Raw genomic sequence first — 22,032 nt, forward strand, 5'->3', positions numbered from 1 at the left:
GTATATAATATCAATAATTTTATTTATTTTTATTAGCTTTTTAATATTTGTTTTTATTGTTAAATGTAATTATCAATATTATTATTTTATATTATTAATTTACATATACGTTTCATTTTTAATGCACCTTTCTTATCCTTATCTAATGTAGATAAATAATCTTTATTTTTTTATGTATACAAAGTTATTTAAATTCATAAATAATAGTAAATTTTACATACATGTTGTAATGCTGAATCCTAATGCAAAGTAAACATTTTCCAGATAACATTTTAATTTATTTTGTTGTAAAATTAATACAATGACAAATAAAACCCAATCATTTACACACAACACACTGTATAAATTGTTCTTTGGCATATTCAGTAGCCTTAATATTTTAGGAAGTGGCTTGCTTGTAAAGGATTATTATATTTTGTTGGCATTTCCCATATTGTAAAGAGCGTCGGCTCATGTTTCAGTATTTCTGAAGGAACTCAACCGCAGCTGGAGCTTCAGAGCTTGTTCCTTTTCATGTCATGTTATTAGATTAGTGAACAGAAACTGATTTATGTGGCATGTCAATTTAGCCGCAGGTTTGTTTATTATCCATTGTTGGGTCAGGTTTAACTGAATTTGTGTGTGACAGTGTGTTTGTAGAGGCAAAGGCTGAACGGACAGGCCAAATGTGAACAAATGTGACACATGATATGTTTCAGCCGCGTGCCCTGGTAGAATGATTGATCGTACAGACTACCAAAACATTGGCCGCCTTCGTTGCAGCTTTATTGTGCCTTGAAGCAACACATAGCATCTCACACAAACACACACACACACACACACCAGCTTGAATATACACTGCTGAAAACACAAACATACATTCATTGTCTTTACATGGACAAGTGCAAATGCAACAGCATGCCGCCACCTACTGGGCATATAAAGGTCATTGTATTTTAATTTTGGTTCTTGGATTTCACACATCAAGTTTGTGTATCAAAACCTCACTTAAAAAACACAGAATATGTACTCTTACTTAAAAGTAAAGTAATGGTACCATGCTAGAAGGTGGTAATACAACGACATATTGGTAATGAATGAATACCAGAGTCAGTAGCATGTTATTAACTTGGTATTTCCAAGATACTTCCAATAATACCATGGTATTGCCACGGTACATGTACAATAATCGTGATATTAGCATTTTATCATGTCAAAAATAACATGGTAGTAACCTTATACTTTTTGTTAGTTTAAAACAAAGCATTGTGGATAGTTTTGAACTTTATTCATGATGAACATTTGAAGTATATCAAGAAACTTGATTTATACATTTTCTGAAATAAAAAATGTGTTTGCCCATGCTAACAATGCTAACATTTTTGCTAGTGGTCTTTTTTGCAGTTCTGATTGGTAGTGTTTTTAGTGTTCACTATGTAGACACTCACTATTTTAACAGAAAAATGTTATACAAATTAGAAAATGATAACAACCCTGTTAAAAAACAGTATTTGCTGGTTAGGTATGTATTGACGCTGGGATGCTGGATTATGCTAGTCCTTTGCTGGTCTATGCTGTTCATTTGCTGGTTTATGCTGGTCCTTTTGCTGGTTTATGCTGGTCCTTTTGCTGTTTTATGCTGGTCCTTTTGGTGGTTTATGCTGGTCCTTTGCTGGTTTATGCTGGTCCTTTTACTGGTTTATGCTGGTCATTTTGCTGGTTTTTGCTGGTCCTTTTGCTGGTTTATTCTGGTCATGTGCTGGTCCTTTTGCTGGTTTTTGCTGGTCCTTTTGGTTGTTTATGCTGGTCCTTTTGCTGGTTTATGCTGGTCCTTTTATTGGTTTATGCTGGTCCTTTTGCTGGTTTATGCTGGTCCTTTTGCTGGTTTTTGCTGGTCCTTTTGCTGGTTTATTCTGGTCATGTGCTGGTCCTTTTGCTGGTTTTTGCTGGTCCTTTTGCTGGTTTATGCTGGTCCTTTTACTGGTTTATGCTGGTCCTTTTGCTGGTTTATGCTGGTCCTTTTGCTGGTTTTTGCTGGTCCTTTTGCTGGTTTATTCTGGTCATGTGCTGGTCCTTTTGCTGGTTTATACTGGTCTATGCTGGTCATGTGCGGGTTTATACTGGTCCTTTGCTAGTTTATGCTGGTCATGTGCTGGTCCTTTTGCTGGTCCTTTTGTTGGTTTATGCTGGTCCTTTTCTGGTTTGTGCTGGTCATTTTGCTGGTCTATGCTGTTCATTTGCTGGTTTATGCTGGTCGTTTGCTTGTCTATGCTGGTCGTTTACTGGTTTATGCTGGTCCGTTGCCAACACATGACCAACATAAACCAGCAAAGGACCAGCATAAACCAGCAAAAGGACCAGCATAAACCAGCAAATGACCAGTTTTTCAGCATCAAAACATACCTAACCAGCATATGCTGTTTTTTTTTTTCAGTAGGGAAACCTGTTCAACAAGCTGCACAATTTGAGCTATCATTTATGTTCACAGCAGTGTGACTAATTCAAGTAACTGGATCAAAAATTGCGTTCTCTCTGAGTAGGTACTTCTGTTTGAAGTACTTCACCAACATTAAAAAAGTACATTCTATATATTCTAAAAGTGAGTAGTATGCCAGTTATTCAGATGTACTACAGTAGATTTGCCATGTTGTCATTGGCATGTGACCTACCAGCATCAGTTGCGTAGTTTTACTGCCATTCACAGATCTTCTCCTGTGGCCTCATGGGATAGCAGGTCTTTCAACTTACAGATTAATACTGTGAATATATATATAGTAAGCCAGAAACACATACTGTTTTTGGCTTATATAGTAGGAAAGTGAAGATGCTCAGAAGCAGCCATCATCTTGATATGCAAACGTTAAGACACTAGCATTGTTTGCAGTCAAACTGAAAATTTGGGGGTGGTTCAGATAATTAGCTTTGCTGTGTCTGAATAATTGCAGGTTGTGTACTACACTGAGGAAAACAACTTGAAAACACTGCAATAAAATCAACTTGAGTCATATAATTAGTCGCTAATCGCCCCGCAAACTATTACTCGGACTCGTTTCTCAACACCTTAGACCCGCCTTCTTCACCACATCTAAATCCTGATTGGTTAGCACTGTTGATTGACAGCTCAGCCTAACTTTTCTTTGCATATATGTTTCCAAGTGTCTTGAAAAGGAAAGGAATGTGTGGTGTTTCAGTATAGTGTGAAGTGCCTTCTATGGCGTAGTTCCCTTATTTAGTCTTTCACGTGGGTCATTTGGAAGGAAGTATTTGATATTAATTGTTCTTGGATTCAGTCCCGCGCAGTATGCAATTGATAAAGCCCAGTGTAAGCCTTCAAGAAGACATTTTCATGTCTTACAGTTCAAGCTGTGACCAAATCGAAGGCTTTTCTTCTAACACTGCACATGCTGTTCATCTCTGAATTGGGAATGATTATTCTTGATCATCTCTGGGTGCATTTGAACATCAGATTTTCTGGATCAAAAGAAAGTTAAAAGGAAGTTTAAATGCTTTAATCGCTTATCTGGCTGCTGAAACTACAAAGGTTGATTACAGTAGAGCCGTTCAGTTTGTAGCTAGTCCTAAAAAGAGAATTAACATTTTCTAGCCATGGTTTCCCTCAGGATTTTACTATGTGATTTTTTAAATACTGGTTTTATGTGTATAATAAGGTCTGTGATAAACTAAGGAAAGCATGAAGGTTTTGTTAAAAGAAAAACTTTTACAAGCTTGACAAATCATACAAACTTTGCAGGCTAGTTCGTCAGCAAGTAGCAATAGTAGCTTGTTAGCAACTTACATTTTATATTTAAAAAAAACACAGCAGCACACAGTTAGTTTTTTATTTTACGTGAAGTGAGGGATTCCTATGGAGGTCGATGAAGGAGGAGAGAAAATGGATGATAAGGGGAAGGCCGACGACAGCCGCTGTAAGTACGGGGCGGTCAGACCACAGAGCGGGACTGATTACTGCTGCTTCAGACTCACACAGAGATGGACTGAGAGCAGTGGTTTGGACAGACTCTCGCTGGGCTGTCTGTGACCCATCATAACCGAACGGCTCTTCACACACCACACACACACTGACTAAAACACTGCACAAAAACACAGCAGGCAGTGCACACAGTCCTGTGGTGGTACCATCAAATGGAGTGGAATCCGATGGAAATACCATGCTACTGAAGAATTTTTTAGTAACATTGTATTACTAAAAAGGATTATTCATTAAGGTTTTGAGAAATATATTAAAAAGTTAAACCCACAATGAATATAGTACTTTGATATATACCACAGTATGGACATTTCTGTTGCAAATACATGATATACAAAATAGACATATGTAAATGTATGTAGACATAGACTTACAAAAAAAAATACCATAGTTCTAGTATTGTATATAAAAAGCATAGTAGTACCATGGTACCATGTGTTTGTATGTACCTTGGAAAAAATGATGATGCTTTTGCAAATGTTACCATGGCACTTTACAATATGCATAATGGAAATACCATGTTGTTTTTTGGGTATTTACCGTAATAATACAAAATACACAAATAATTGTGCATGTGCACAATGGTAATATCTTTTTTTATATATAATTCATTTTTTATATATTATAATTTTTTTATATAATAAGTAGTGGCATGTTTTTTGGTTGTTGCTGTTAATTTTTTTTTTTTTTTTTTTTACATTTACCATGGTAATACCATGCTGTTTTGGATAAGTACCATGCTAATACCAGATTGTTTGCATAAGCACACTAGTTATATCTTTTTTTTTTTTTTACCAGGTAAAACCATTTTGTTTTGGATATTTACCCTAGTAATACAACAATGAATGCAACATAATGATATAATTTTTGGACATGTACCATAGTAAAACTTTGGTTTCTGGAAATGGTACTATGATATTACCATGGTAATACCATTTCGACACATGCATCAAAGTAATGCCATGTTTTTGTTTTGTTTGGGGGTTTGGGGGACATTCAGCATGGTCATACCATGTTTTTTGCATATGCGCATGGTAACAATTTTTTGGACATCAATACCATGTTGTTTTTTTTTACACTATATTAAAAGTATCATAAATCCTGGAAATAGCACCATGTTACTATATTTTAGTACATATATCACAATTATACCATGTTTCTTTGGATGTGCACCACAGTAACACCACTGGTTTTTGTATGTCTATGGCAATAGAATACACTTACAGAGTACCTTGCTACAACCTTATTTTATTATTATTATTAAAGAAACTTTACAATAAAACTTTACAATAACATGGTTATTTTAGTACCACAGCACATACAGTATCAATACAGTGTTATTACCATCTAATACCACTGATGCACCACTATAACAGTACTTAAAACTGAACAACTACACACACAGCTAGACTACTAGTGTCCATAAAAAGATCCAACACCCACTGACAGCAGAGAGAATGTCATGTTGGCAGGGGGTCACTAACATTTCCCCCCGAGGGTCATAAAATCTGATTAGAGTTAAAATAGTGGGTCCAGCCTCCCGCCGCACACAGGCGTCTGTCATCTGTGAAATGGAGTTTGAATGAAAAGGATGGTGGGATGGAGAGAAGGTCACAGGAGAGAAGGAGGACGATCAGAGGGATGACAAAGGTGAAGGAAAGTAAGAGGAAAGGCCAGACAGAGAGACAAACTGGCCAAACCTGACCTTTACCACCCACAAGTGTCAGTGACAGAGACAGAGTGCTGGTGTGGTTTTACCATCTCACCCCTCAGGGAAAAACACTATCACTCCAACCACCTCAATTAACCCTGATTCCTCTCTTAACCGTGGGGTCGCCAGGTCTCGCTTTCTACTGTACATTAAATTGTGTCCCTAAGAGGGGTGAATCCCAACCGATCACTGTGTGTATGTGATGGATCGAGCCTGTCCTCCAACAAAAAACGACTATATAGGTCGTTTGTGCAAGCATTTATTACGACCTATATTTACGTTTTAAAGTTAAGCGCCCTCTAGCGGGCGTAAAAATAATGACAGTATCGCGTTGCGTCTGTCATCATGAATTGACGTATAACGTCATTACCAATCAAAATACACGTTTATTTAAATGCAATGTGTGGGCGTTTTACACCGATCTCACAGTATTTCATACATATTTTACTATTATTTTCAATGTTCATTTTAGTTTAAGTTTGAGCAATTTTGTTGTGTTGAATTTAGATAGAAATATGGTTTTTTTGTAATTTGTTGTCATTTTTTAGTACTATTTATTGCAACATTTCTCATATTTGTAATGTTTACTGTGACGAGAGGGGCGGGGCCGAGACCCGTTGGAATGGAGCGAGGCCAGTTGGGTTAATGTTAATAGGCAACACCTGTGCCACTCACCGGTCTCGAGTCCCATGGAGGAGCTCCGGAAGGATAAAAGGAGGAGTTTCAACAGTGTTGGATGAGAAAGGACCAGGCCTGGATTTTATTTTGTAATTATGGTTCTGTTTGTGTGTGATAGTTGTCCGCGAGGGGCTGTTGAGCTGTTTTGTGTTTATTTTGCCACAAATTTGTCACCTGCTCATCCATGATGTGAATCTCCCGTTCTGCCACATCCCAGAGATGCTCTATTGGATTGAGATCTGGTGACTGTGGTGGCCATTTGAGTAAAGGGAAATCATTTTCATGTTCAAGAAACCAGTCTGAGATGATTTGAGCTTTGTGATGATTTATGCTGCTTATCCAGCTTGAAGCAGCCTGAACCATTGAGACAAGGGAGGATAAATCCATGCTAAATGCCAAATTCTGACCCTACCATCTGAAGTTCACAGCAGAAATCGTGACTCATCAGATCGGCCAATGTGTTTCACCCGGTGTGGTCTTCTGCTGCTGTAGCCCATCTGCTTCAGGGTTTGACAAGTGGTCATTTGAGTTACTGTTGCCTTTCTATCATCTCTGATCAGTCTGCCCATTCTTATCTGACCTCTGACATCAACAAGGCATTTTTGTCCTTACATACTCACTGGATATTTTATCTTTTTCTGACAATTCTCTTCCAGAGTCTTGTCATGCCATGGATGCTATGCAAGTTTCCCCTAAGAATTTGGGGGGGGGGGGATGCTATAGTACCCAAGCTCCTGTGGATTCGGAGCTTGGGCCAGGACGGATGAGACTGATTGCCAGTGTGATTGACACACCACTGATATCAGTGTGAGCAGCTGGCATCCCAGTTGTCTCTAGGCTCTCAAGCGAGGTGGGCATCCCACTGTCTGCTGTGCTGCCCATGGTGGCAGTCACCATTTTGAATGTGGGGGCTGCACACTGCACTCCATAGGTCTCTCCTGTCCACAAGTCTGCCGTAGAGACCTCTCGCACCTATGAGTCTGCCCCAGAGGCCTCTTCTATCCAATAATCAGCCCCAGAAGTGGCGGCTTCTGCTGCAGAACCTCCCGAGGTGCTGGTTCCCTCGCATAATTAATTAATTAATTAATTTAATTCATTACATTTATACAGCGCTTTTCTAGGCACTCAAAGTGCTTTACATAGTCATGGGGTATCTCCTCATCCACCACCAGTGTGCAGTATCCACCTGGATGATGTGACGGCAGCCATAGTGCACCAGAACGCCCACCACACACCACACACCAGCTTACTGATGGAGAGGAGACAGAGTGATAAAGCCAATCAGTAGATATGAGGATTGTTAGGAGGACATGATGGTCTTTGTTTTTTGTTTGGATTTCACGCTGTAAAATAAAACTGCACTTGGATTCATCTACAACTTGGCATTCATTGGACAATTATTACAGTTAACGTTGTATTCTGGTTCCGAGAACGTTCCCAAAAAAGACATTTTTAAAATGTTCTTTCTTTTCTACATAACATAGCTCTAAAAATAGGCATTAAGTAAAATTGTTACATATAAGTTATTTTATTTTTAAAATAAAAAAGAAACCTCCATACAACATTATTTTATAGTTGTAAAAATATAAAACCTAATTCTAGAATGTCATTATTTGGTACCAAAAGCTAACGTTAGGGAAACTTAGGTCAATAGAGATGAATTTATTTTGTGTCCAGCTGAATTTCTATCAGTAATTTTCAATTTCACACAGAAATATGAGTCCCGTTACCTCACAGCGCGACACAAAGGGCAACAATTGTGGATGATAATCAAAACCTGCTTTCATTTACACCTCATTCCAACCAGAGGAATAAATATTGATTTCATAACTGACTGGAAAAAATAATTTTGATAAGGGCACAAACCCCTGTGGTGCCATAATAGCTGATGACATGAAGATTACAGTACTTCCCAAGCAGACCTACCATGGTGCATCTCTGTGGAGCCTGATAGTCTTTATCAACATCTCATTGGGGTTAATTAGGCTTTAAAGTAACCTCACTGGAAATGCTGTAGTTATGAGGAGATTACATGATGAACCGCTGTGAGCTTTATACATCTGAAAGACAAGTAGAGAGGGAAAAGTTTGCCTTACTTGATGGAGAGATGGTGAAAGTTAAAGCACAGAAGGAAAGAAGGCTGGCAGGATAGTGTGACATGGAACGGCAACATTTAATGACAAATGTCGGTGTGTGTAGCGTCTGTGTGGTCCAACGTAGTTTGGAGATCGAAATGAGACTTGCTGAAAGCTGTGATGTGATTATTTGCTCACTTCAACCAAGTCAATATGACTGTTGTGTTGCCGTCGGCCGAAAAAAAGTCTCAAAACTCTGTGCAATAACCATGTAGTGGCAGCTCACCCCGAAGACATGAACGAATGTTTCATGATGGATTGAGAGTAAACAGTGGAGAAACAAATGAATTCTTTTCTCTTGAGTTAGCAGAGAAAATGCCAAGGTTAACACGTCTGTATATACTTTTTATATAGCAAAATAGCTCAGGATTCAAAACTAAAAACTGTATCTTCTTTAAAGTTTGTTATTTATTTATTTGTTTTTTAATTATGTCGCTTTTTATGTGTTCTTTTCTACTTCTTTTTTTAGGGTTTTTCACACTGCGCTTAATCGCGTCGTTCTAAGCCCTGCTTTCAACTCCAGAGAAGTGTTTTACACTTAGTTTAGGGAACGTTTATATGACAACAATGTACTGAAAACAAACCTTTTTTTTCTTTGTGTTTTTGAGAAGTTTCACATACAGATGACAACATTGTCGAAAAGATCCCCGTTCACACAGATCGGTGAAAATGACTAAAAACGTTGTTTTGTCCTTTTTTTGTCAAGGACGTTTGACTTTCTTTGCATGTTCGCTTGTAAACACTTGGTACTTCTGCCTACGTCACACGTGAACCTTAAACCGTGATTACATAATGCGTGAAGTCAAGCTAGTGCAAGAGGAGCATTTGTGGTTAAAAAGTATATCATTTTTTTTTTTTAAGACAATGACTGATCATTTTGTTAGATGAGCCTCTTATTCCTCGTCTGGTATCCTGTAGAGCCGTTTGAAGTTGCAATTAAACTCTGATTTGGACTTTCGGCCCGTTGTCCACCATTGAAGTCCATTATATGGAGAACAATCCTGGAAGGTTTCCTCAAAAACCTTCATTTCTTTGCGACTGAAGACAGAAAGATATGAACATCTTAAATGAGATGGGCATGAATAAATTATCAGGAAATGTTTATTCTGAAAGTGAACTAATCCTTTAACATGACCAGAATTAAGTACAAAAGAAACAAGTTCAAACAGCGCCCCTGCATCCTAATGTTTATACCATCCATCCTAAATAGTATGAGAGATTACAATTAGGGCCGGGACTGGATTAAAAAAAATTAATCTAATTAATTAGAGGCTTTGTAATTAATTAATCGAAATTAATCGCATTTTAATCGCAGATAAATATTTGACCTGAGAACAGTGAGAAGTAATTTTTTTTTCACATGGATTTATAGTATACCATTGAATAATGACTGAATACATAAGCTTAAGCAACAAAATATTGTTTATTTTTGTTCAACCAAGTCTAGCAGACCAGTGCAATTTTTGCCATGAAGAGTAGCAATAGCATATTTAGAAACAATTTAGAAATATTACATTTCAGAAATTCAGGAAGCTTATAGGTGCTGGAACTTTCTGTAAAGTGTTTTTTAAGTAATACACAATACTGTCAATTACATTCAGAACATTGGAAACACTGACTATTAGAAAACATCTCTCTGTTGCTTCAGAGGCCATAACATACTAAGTCCAACTCTCAATAACCTTGGCCAAAACAATAAAGAGTTCAACATAAACTGTTGCACCAACAAAATAATATATAGTTCAACATAAAGTGTAAAGTCCACGCTAGCTGCTATATGTTTTGCGTTGAGGTGATACTTAAGGTTCGATCATGTGCTGCGGTGATATGCGATTGCAAACGCTAGTTGGTGCTCCAGTATAATCGGTCCGCCGAAACTCATCCAGTGAGAAACGTTCCGCGGTGCAAAAATACGTAAAAATGCGGGAATTTTTTTTCTGTAATTAATTAATCTTAGTTAACGCGTTATTTTTTGTGTAATTAATTAATCTCAATTAACGCGTTAAAGTCCCGGCCCTAATTACAATATGTGTGTCCCAAAGCATATAAGTTGAAAAGAGTATTTCAGAAGACCCCGGATGATCTTTGAAGTGTGGAACCGTGCACACTTTAATGGCTAATATTACCCACAATCCATTGTGCTTATGCAAAGGATTCGGTTCAGAACTAAGAACATGAAAAAAGTGTTAGAAAAAGACTACAAACATGGCAATATGGCAAGGGGCTTAAATTACTAATAATCAACATTTAAGCTTGTTTAACACAAACTCAAGATCTTTTCACGTTCTACAAAAACACACACACACAAAAAACATGTGTTTCTATAGTAAAACATAATTCTATATAATACGAAGACACTCAAGGCTAGATGTAAACAGGAGGGACTCTACAAATATGCAAATAAGAACATTAACCTGGGAGAATTAGATCTTTGCTTTCATTTGAGTGAAACGGAGTAAAAAAAAAAAAATTACAGTTTAGTATTCACAGTGTTGGTTTTAAGACATATCTTCAAATAAAATACGAGCAAATATGCAAAATAGCATTTAGTCATTTAGTAGTCATTTATATATTCTGTAAACGTTCATCGGGGGATAAACTTTTATCTAGATACTATTTAAAAGTAAAGTCATATTGTTCTTAAAAGGGCAGTTCATCCAAAAATGAAAATGGTGACCATCTATAATTTATTCACTCTCAAGTTGTTTCAAATCTGTATGAGTTTGAATACAAAAGATTGGCTCTTTTGGGAAATGTTGGTAATCAAACAGTTGATGGTAGCCATTGACTTCTATATGGGGAAAATAATATGGAAGTCAATGGCTTGCGTCAACTGTTTGACTATTTCAAGTGTGTAAAGCTCTTTTATTTCTCATTTACCAAATTAGTATAAATCTTAAAGGAATATTAATCCAAAGACCGCTAGTTTGGGAACGACAAAATACATAAGCATTCCTTAGGGCATTCCTTTCTCTTTTTTCCTCTATTATGCAATACCATGTAACTTGTCATGACCTGTCAGACTTTAGATAAATAACACTAGTGCTATATGAACACTTCCCCTGAGAGAATCGAACATTTATTAATTAGAGAACATGACTGAACCTGAAACTCTAAAAATGAAAACACTTTATGAATATATAGCGTACAGCATACATACTAAAGGAACTTTTCACACCACAAGATTGTGCAGTTTCATTACAAAACATATTTAAAACGGCACAGAATGAGCTTTTTACAACTTATAATAATCAGTATAATCAGTATGTTGTCAGTTATTAGGTTAACCAGCAGCTAGCCTATTGACTATTGACTGCTAGCCAACTTTTTACACATTATTTAGTCTAAAACTGATGGTTAACATTTCAATTGTCATCATGTATTAGATAATTACTGTATATATATATATAAAAAAAGATATTCTGTATGGTAAAAGATATTCAGTTTCTGCAGTACTGTTACAACACTAATCTACTGCCAGTAATAGTTTTGCTGTGCATGTTTTCCTGGAGCAGTCTGTGTTTCTGAAACCCTCACGCCAGCTCACTATGACACAGCACATCCTCAAACGAGGCCCATTCCTCTCGAGGGACACACTGTACTCACAGACATTTCATTGTGAGGTTTGCTATTTGTATGTCACACACAAAGAAAATTAAATAATAATGATAATAATAATGATAATAATAATAATAATAATAATAATAATAATAATAATAATAATAATTAGATTCATGGCTTCAGTAGTCTGCAATATTATGAGATACATAAAATACAAAGGGAAAAATGGAAACTACAGGGCTAAAGTTAAAAACAGTAAACCAGTCTAGGATTTTTAATTTGTTAAATTATATATTTAAGTTATTATATTTTTATAAGATATATTTTTTTCCTGTAACATTTTAGTTGGACTTCCATCTAACCTTTTATTTGTTTTATTGATTTATTTTTTATTTTACTACTTGTTTCAATCAAAACTAAATAATGTTCTCACAACCAAGACAAAGCGTTTCTAAAACTTTTTTTAAAACCGAACGTTTTTAACAGTTCATAAATGACGTTTTTATAACTTAATGGGAACGTTAGCATTACGTTCTTCCAACATATTTTTGTTAGCTATGTTTTTTAGTTTACAAACAAATAAATACAAGAATAACAAGAATACTCGCATTAAACATGCAACATCATGCAATAAATGTTTTGTGGGTAGTTCATTTGAGACATTAAACACGTTGTAAGGTTCTTAAGTAGATACCATGACGCTTCCCCTGATGGACGTGACTTCCGCCACGAGATGCGAAGCTACGCCCATTTGATTCATATGCAAATTAAGCACGTGACGTGTGGCGTTCCTCTCTTTATAAAGCCCAAGTATAGAGGTGTGTTCGACATCGGCTGCGGCTGGATGCAACCGATCGGCGAGAGTAGCCGCGTACAGGTGGGGAGGAGCTGAAAACGGAGATATGAAGCCGGACACGTTGTGGCTCCCGTAGTTTGCTGCAATTACGTCAGTCATGGCAGATCACGTGGCGATTGCTTACTTGATCGCGTTTAATGTGTGTATAAGTGGTGTTTTGGAAGGGTCTTGAATGTTGTTAAGTTGAAGTTACAGCAAGTTGTTAGCAGTTTGCTAACCACATGCAGGTGAAGTATAAACACAGCAAAATAAACTAAAGAATATGAAGAAACCAAACAAATGGAGGAAAATAATGTATTATGTATCATTTGTATAGGAGCATACATTTATGACCACATTAGATTGTATGCTTTTAAGATTAACATTTTAGTTCTTAAAAATGCTCATTTGAATAGGTTATGCTGCTGAATACTGTAAAAGGTCTGTATAAAAAAGAAAGTCATGCAAAATAAACATACACAAACTTTATATTAACAATAAAGTAAATACAGTAAAACAATATTTAATAAATATGATTTATAAGATGAAGACGACATAAAAACGTATTGAACTGTTTTAAAAGTCCATATGAGAATTTCTGAAACTGAAGCCGACTCGCAATAAACTTGAAACGCACGTCATCTGTGTCATCAGTGAATCCAGCCAATCGTGGATCAGTTGTGTCGTCATCAGAATCTGTGCAGCCGCTCTTCAGAAGCTGCGCTGGCTGAGTTCTACGGCTACTCTCGAATCGCTCTCGTGGTACTTTGACGGCACACGTCACAGTCACGTGGCGTCAGCGCTGTATCAAGTCGGACAAAATTTCTAACCGGCATGCACTGCTTCAAGTCAGCCGACGATCGGTTTGCGCAAAACTGCATGAAGTCGAACAAGCCTTAGTTCTCTGCAGGAAAGTAATGGGAGTAACAAGATCAAGGTGTTTTTTACACCATGATACCTGATTGGTTGATGTAATAGTGACGTTAGGTTTAGGTGTGGGGTTGGGTAAGGGGGATCATTTAGATTGCATGATTCAGAAACACCCAGCAGTTTGAAACCACCCACATGGTGATAAACGCCCACTTTTGCTCTGCAGAGACCTAAGTCTCTATAAAGCTGCGCGGATCCTCTTCCTCTCAGCACAGGTGCGGAAACATTCCTGCCAGACTACACTGAAAACCACTGCAGAATCACAGCTACATACAGGTAAGACACTAGCTGGCGCTAGGTAGTAGTTTAAAACGCATTAAATGAAAAATAAAAAGCTATAGTCATATATATATATATATATATATATATATATATAGTCATATATATATATATAAAAAGCTATAGTCATATACATATATAGTCATATATATATATATATATATATATATATATATATATATATATATATATATATATATATATATATATATAATATTAATTATATATATATATATATATATATATATATATATATTCTACCATTAGTATATTGTGTTGCATCCTCACTGAAATGGTAGTTTAGCTGTGATGTGACGATGACGCACATCATAAAAAATACTAATAATTAGACGGATTTCACTCCTTTGAATTCAAACACGACCTGTTGATGCTTGTTTCAAGATAAACATTACGATCAGGTATTTACCTTTTAAGCAAATGCATTTCTTTAGTCGGAGCATGTGAATCTTGGTGGATCATTCGTGTGGTGCGTCACTGAAGCCTACGTGCTTCAAGAAGTCTGTACTTCTTGTTTTCTGGACTGCAAAGAGGTCTGGGACTTGTGATTATGGGTGCATTTGGGGTCGTCCGCATGAGAACATAAGTTTAGCAATTTTTTTTTTTTTTTTTTTTTTTTTTTTGCGCAAGATGAGTTGGTATTTCATTCAGCATGTTTACACAATTTACACATCCACGGTCTCGAAATGAGTTGAATTTGCGTCATCTTAACCCCAGCCTCCTTAAAATGACTTAATTACTGTGATAAAATAACGAGAATCGACTAGAATCAGTGTTATTTTATAATATAGTTGAGATTATATTATAGATTAATTTAACATTTAGAATTCGTTAATTGTACTTATTTTCGTGTTTATTATTATAATCATTATTAAATATGTCTATAGTGTATACACCAGGTCACTAAACTAAATAATTCCATGGCAAAGTCTCAGAATAAAATACTTTTATTTTATTTTGTATATATTATTATTTATATATGTATTTATCCAACAATACAAAACCAACTTCAACTCTAAAATATTCAAAATTATTGGTTAAAAATAAAATTAAGAAATGCAAATTTAATCAGTTCATCAGTGCATGTTCTACAAGGTCTCTCAAGTGTAAACGCAATTAAAATGTTTAGTTTTCTAGTGATTTTAAACGACTACAGATCAATGAGAGGATTTTAAGGTGAGTTCTGCAAATTAAGTGCTGTTAATTTCAAAATGTGGTCCTCTAAGAAGCCATTCAGTCCTTTCTTTCTTGAAAAGCATCGATTCTGTAAGTATATTAATGATGCATTTAAAATGCATCCTAACTGATGAGATTCTGAATTCACCTGTAGTTGAAGATGGCCTCTACAAAGGAGAAACTCATCACTCATGTGAGCAAAGAGGAGGCCACGGGGTCCACTAACAAGGTGACCGTGGTGGGTGTAGGGATGGTTGGGATGGCCGCCGCCGTCAGCATCCTGCTCAAGGTCAGTGAGTCACATCGAAGAACACATTATATAACACAACAACACTCAAATATAGTGTAACTTCAATTCTGCTCTGAATTAAACCAGTTGAGGTGAATGGGCAATAAAATTAAATCATGAACTCAACATTTCCCAGAGGTGGAGAGGATTGTATTATCAGTAGAGGAGTGTTGAAGTGCGTGCATGTGTTCGTGCAGGGTCTGACTGATGAACTCGCCCTAGTGGACGTGATGGAAGATAAGCTGAAAGGAGAGGCTATGGACCTGCAGCATGGAAGCCTCTTTCTCAAGACGCACAAGATAGTGGCGGATAAAGGTCAGATTTCATAACCTACTATTACAAAAAATGTGAGCGGGAAAAAATTGGTGCTGTGTGGTAATAAATGTACTAGTGAGGTAACCCTGAGTCTGAAATATGTAATGTAATTACAGAATAGTTTACCATTTAAATAACAGAAGTAAAATATTAAAATTGAAATCAGCAATCAGCAATTTTTAAAGGAACTGTATATTTATTAGATATATAAAACATTTTGAAAAGGAAAGATTTCTTTTCTTTTCTTTACTTAACAAAAGTGCCCAGACACACCACACTGACATCAAAGAAGTAGCATCTGGGCCAAAAAGTTTAGCTTTGAACACACTGCAAAGTCTATGGCCAACTAGCACTTATGTTCTGTGCCTGCGTGAGCGAAAACAACTCCATACCAGCAGGTGGCAGCGGTTTGTATTTGTGATTTCAAAAGGAAAACCGTAAGATTTAAAACTATGGATGTAAAAACCTTAAAGCTGCATGAGAAAATGAGAAGAGCTCTTGACTTTTGTTTCTTCCGTTTTTCTTCTTGTATACTGGTTCACTAAACTGAAGTCAATCAGAGTGATCTGAACCTCTGCAACAGGTTTTGCCATCGAATGTAACATGCTCATTCATCTAAAAAGCTGGTTCTAAAACATTTGGCTCCAGTAGATCCTACGTTAACATGTTGCTAAGCTAACAAAGTGCAAACGCACAAAGATATTGGTCGCATTGGATTGAGCTCTTATTTACAGAGCAACTAATCTGAAGAACTCTTCCTACACAGCAACTCCCACAAGCGCTCATGACGTGAAATGCAAAAAAGACCATTTTATGAAGTCTAAACCCTAGGTCTTCAACCCTGCTCCTGGGTCCAACTGTCCAGCAGAGTACAGCTGCAACCCTAATCAAACACCTGAACCATCTAATCACAGTCTCCAGGATTACTCGAAACATCACAGGCTAGGTGTGCTGAAGCAGGCTGGAAATAAACTTTGTAGGACAGAGGGTCTCTAGGAGCAGGGTTGAAGACCTAGCGTCTAGACCAGGGGTGACCAATCCTGTTCCTGGAGATCAGCTTGCCTGCAGAGTTCAGCTCCAACAATGATCCAACACACCTTTCTGTAATTATCAAGGGCTCCTGGAGATTTTAATAGCTGGTTCGGATGTGTTTGATCAGGGTTGGAGCTGAACTCTGCAGGGAGGTAGATTTTCAGGAACAGGAATGGGCATCCCTGTCTAAACCAATGTTTGCAATTATTTAGTCTTCGGTCTTAGATCTTATATCTTTCCAAAATTGATCATTCCATGTGATTTTCCAGACTACAGCGTGACTGCAAACTCCAAAGTGGTCGTTGTGACCGCTGGAGCACGTCAGCAGGAGGGCGAGAGCCGCCTGAACCTCGTCCAGAGGAACGTCAACATCTTCAAGTTCATCATCCCCAACATCATCAAGTACAGCCCCAACTGCATCCTTCTGGTGGTCTCAAACCCAGGTATGTCATTCCTGGGCCATTCTTTTGTGCTCATAGTTTTCCGTTGACGTCATGTAGCCTCAGTTGACCGTAAACGGATGTCGTCTTCTCTTCAGTTGACATCTTGACCTACGTGGCCTGGAAGCTGAGCGGTTTGCCCAGGAACCGTGTGATCGGCAGCGGCACAAACCTGGACTCCGCTCGTTTCCGTCAGCTGATGGGAGAGAAGCTGGGCATTCACCCATCTAGCTGCCATGCTTGGGTCATTGGAGAACATGGAGACTCCAGCGGTGAGGACTGCAAAGATGACTGGGAGCACAGATGTGCTTCAAGAGCACAATGAACACCTCTTGCTTCTTTCTCTTGCTTCTGTAGTTCCTGTGTGGAGCGGAGTCAATGTGGCTGGAGTGTCCCTCCAGAGTCTTAACCCTGACATGGGAACAGATAAAGACAAGGAGGACTGGAAGAGCGTCCACAAGATGGTGGTTGACAGGTGAATAATTTGTAACCAACTAGACATTCATAAGTGGTTTAGAATGACAAAGAAGGGTTTTAGGGAGAGAGGCCAAGGGTCAAGAGTCGTTTCTCTTTATTTGTATATGATCTCTGATAGATGTGTACTCTGTTACCATTAGAGAGTCTATAAATCAAGTCCTTGTGTAAATGTATTTAGTCTGGACTCGTGGTTGTTTATCTGTGTTTAACATAAATCTGGTTTGTATTGGCAGTGCGTATGAGGTTATTAAGCTGAAGGGCTACACTTCCTGGGCTATTGGTATGTCTGTAGCTAACCTGTGTGAAAGCATCTTGAGGAACCTACGCAGGTGTCATCCAGTTTCAGCTTTGGTCAAGGTTAGACCCTCTTGTTTATTTCTGAAGACCAACCATATTCATTAACCAAATATTGTGAACCATAATTTTTCTAGCATGGAGAGTCAAAACATAAATATGCACATACTATATAATAATAATAATAATAGTAAATTCCATTTTAAAACCACAAACTAATTACTATATAGGCAACATCCTGCTCCAAGTCCAAGTGAGGAAGTTGAGAAGCTCTTCATGGACACCAACTTGTATGCAACATAAACTTAAACTTTCACAGTTGGTTTCAGTATTTTAAATCGTTAGCATTTTGCTACGCTAACAATCTTGTGTACTCTTTACCCAATCTGAATAACTTCTTGTGTGCCACAAATAGTGTTCATCACACAAAGAGCATTAGAGAATGCAATTATTGAGGCATCTACATCATTAGCGTAGCAACATGCTAATGGAAAACTATCTGAAGCCATTGCAGGTTGTTTTCAAACCAACCAAGTTTTGCACATTGCACAATTCATTGTTTCATTCAATTCTGAATTCGTCTGTCCACCATTTTGGATGAAATGCTTCTCAGTTGGTCCCAGTGGTTTCTGGGATTGAACTTCAGAAGGTACATGTGGTGCTGCTTTATATTAGGCCAAAATGAGGTATCTAATAAGGCCTGTGTTGTCAAAAATTGTTGGCTAGGTGATTAGCTTGTCTATTTTGGAACTGAGCTGTTAAAATCCTACAGAACACCATTATCTGTCACTTGTTGCATGTTCACAGGGAATGCATGGTGTGAATGAAGAGGTCTTCCTCAGCGTGCCGTGCCTCCTGGGTAACAGTGGCTTGACAGATATTGTCCAGATGACCCTGAAGTCAGACGAGGAGAAACAGCTGAAGAAGAGCGCTGAGACCCTGTGGGCCGTTCAGAAGGAGCTGACCTTGTGAAGCGCGGTTTCCTCCAAAATGTAGCCAGTGTCACAAATTACAAACCCAGTCTCAGACCTTCAGATTGTAAGATCTTATTTAAATTTTAGCTGTATAGGATAAAGTTTATTCTGGTTGTCCTGACAAAGATCATAAACTTTGTAAAAGTTTGTGTCTGTGTGCGTACTATTGTATATTCAAGAAAAAAGCACTCGTGAACAAAATGATGTGCAATTTGAGATTCTTATTTTAATTTCTGCGGTCAGCTAGCATTCCGTACTTAAGTCCTGTATCACAAAATTGATCATTTCAAGCAAGAACAACACGTAAAACCAAAGCTACAAAATATCAATTTTATGAAACTTCATGGTATTTACATGTACAACAAAATAATAAAAGTTTAAAAATAAGCTCAGAAACCAGGATTTTTTTTTTTAAGGCAGGATTTGACATCAAATTATTAAAAGACATGAGCACAATAGTCCTTATTTGTGAAATAGGCAGAACAAAATCCATGTAAATTAGTCAAAACTTTTCATGCAAAACTTTTTGCATTGAAATTCAATGAATTACCTTAGAATTTTTTTCACGTACAATTTTTAATTTCTAAATTAAATGCAACAATGCAAAAACGGTTTAGCAAATTATATTTAATTTTTGCATTGAATTCGTTCCAACAATTTAATTTGCAACTGTTTTAAAAGTATGGAGTTCTGAACAATTTTGAAATGTCACATTGAATTTAAAGCAACAATTTTATCTTAGAATGGTTTTATGAACAATTACTACATTTAAACACAACAGTTAACTCAAGAATGACTTTGAATTTTCGCATTGAATTTGAAGCAACAGTTTAACTTGGAACTGTTTTACATTTTCAGTTACATTAAATGACAACTAATGCAAAAACGGTTTTAGGAGAATTTTTGAATTGTCATGTTGAACTACCTTGGAATGGTTTTACAAACAATTTTGAATTTCTACAGGAAATCTGAGAATGGTTTAACGAATGATATTGAATTAATGCATTTAATTACCTTCGATTCGTTTTTAATTTTGATTTGTTACACTGAATGTGAGTAAACCATTTTAAAATGTTGTCTAAATTTAATGCAACAATTTGCATAATGAATTAAGAATTATTTGAAGGAATTTGTTCAGTACATGTTACATACTTATGGTCCATTTAACATCATGACAAAATCCTAATTACAACATTCTGCGAAGAAATCACTTAACGAGCACAACACTGTTTAAGGCATTTTAGCATCATAAACATCTCAAGATTGCGCATGTAAACACATTGAATAAACCAAGTTACTGATTTTTTACTCAAGACAACCACAAGTGCACAAGTTTTGCCAACCAGAAAAAGCACTTTTACATCTATTATCTTGGGATTAAACCTTTTAGAAATTCATTGTAAATTATGGTATATCAAAGTGTTGAAATCTTACTGTTTAGAGAATCCATCATTTGTAATTTGTGTATACCTTATGTATCTGCTGGAAACAAAATGCTGTTTTCAGTGTGTTTTTATTTATATCAGTGTTGGTTCATCAGCGCAATGAAACTCTCAGCTAAGTGGCGAGACACCGTGACGGTTACTTGAAGCGTGTGACTGAATAAACAGTGTGACTTATAATAAAAGCTGTCATGTTATCAGTCTCAGAAATAAACTGGTTTATTGGACAAGGTTGGACGGTCTAAAGTTAACTAGAGCATTTCAGGTGCATTAAGTTATATAGCATCAATATCAGGCCAGGCTAAGGTTCAATAGCTCAAGATCAAACACAGGTTAGCACAATGGCACCTGACCGTTTTTTATACATGCACTGATATGAATCCATGACCATTCACAAGTCGATCACGATTTAAGATCATGTTCTTTTATTGATCTGCCCGACATCATAATCTACAACCTGGTGCAAATAGGAACAAATATTAGCAGATGAGGGGGTAAAGTCTCACTAAGAAACTCAACTCGAGTCTTAAAAATCTAATTCACATCCAAAAAGTGCATTAAGACAATTGACTGAAATGCAACATTTCTTTTTTCTTTTTTTACATTTGGAAGAATAAAAAGTAAAAAAAAAAAAAAATACAGTGCAACAGTTTATAGCTTTTCAGTTTTCAAACATTATTAGTCACAAACCAAACTTTGTGTACAGTGAAATGATTGTGTACAGTTGTGAGAACATTACAATAAATCTGGAAATAGTTCCCAAATGCAATGAGAAATAATAAATGAAATAAAATTGAAATATGGAACCATAAGTCGTCACTGAATGAATCTCACAGAAATGTATATATATATATATATATATATATATATATATATATATATATATATATATATATATATATATTATCCAAAATGTTTGGACTGGATTATTTTAAGTACTGCATTACAGTACTGACTTTTTTCTTATTACTTTAATGTGACATTTGTGGAGTAAATGCATTTAATTTGTTTCCAAATGTTTTACCAAAATCTACGTAATATTTTACACTATGTAAGCTACATTTTTCATGCAGAAAATATACGTATTTATTTTGAGGTGAATTTTTCTGTGAGATTCACATAGTTATAGGAGTATGACAACACTTTGAAACAAGTGTCTGAATGAAAACAGGAGTTGCTATCCACATTCGGGAGCAATATTTTCATATACTTCTTGCAGAAAAGTTGACTCTGTACGGTTAATAACAGTAGTATCTAAAGCCAAAGACCCAAACGCCTGCCAGTTTAACACGAGAAGCTCAAATGAAAGAAGAAACATGAAGTCTAAGACATCTCTTCTACTTCTAATGCTCAGGTCTAGTTTTTCCTTATAGCTTTCAAATATTGTACCTGATTTCGCCTTTTCCAAATCAAGAAAATAAAGTCAACCGGTTACAGTAGCTAAAACTCTCACAGAAGTAAAATATGATGACATGCCAC

General features: G+C 36.6%; 1 protein-coding gene across 1 annotated transcript; it reads left to right on the forward strand.

The window, feature by feature from the left end:
- Positions 1-13,944: 13,944 nt before the first annotated feature.
- LOC113067301 (L-lactate dehydrogenase A chain-like) lies at positions 13,945-21,234 on the forward strand. The gene is made up of 8 exons (XM_026239700.1): positions 13,945-14,093; positions 15,445-15,579; positions 15,777-15,894; positions 17,196-17,369; positions 17,465-17,638; positions 17,724-17,841; positions 18,077-18,200; positions 18,945-21,234. Exons 2-8 carry the CDS (start codon positions 15,451-15,453, stop codon positions 19,107-19,109), a joined length of 1,002 nt encoding a protein of 333 aa, XP_026095485.1. The 5' UTR covers positions 13,945-14,093; positions 15,445-15,450; the 3' UTR covers positions 19,110-21,234.
- The last annotated feature ends 798 nt before the right edge of the window (positions 21,235-22,032 follow it).

Source organism: Carassius auratus, chromosome 50, assembly GCF_003368295.1.
Source record: "Carassius auratus strain Wakin chromosome 50, ASM336829v1, whole genome shotgun sequence".
NCBI classification, from domain to species: Eukaryota; Metazoa; Chordata; class Actinopteri; order Cypriniformes; family Cyprinidae; genus Carassius; species Carassius auratus.

Excerpts from the sequence above, each read along its gene's own strand:
- LOC113067301 (XM_026239700.1), top strand. The coding sequence starts at position 15,451 with ATGGCCTCTACAAAGGAGAAACTCATCACTCATGTGAGCAAAGAGGAG. Across the intron at positions 15,895-17,195 it reads CAAGATAGTGGCGGATAAAG|ACTACAGCGTGACTGCAAAC; the intron begins GTCAGATTTCAT and ends GTGATTTTCCAG. Across the intron at positions 17,842-18,076 it reads CACAAGATGGTGGTTGACAG|TGCGTATGAGGTTATTAAGC; the intron begins GTGAATAATTTG and ends TTGTATTGGCAG.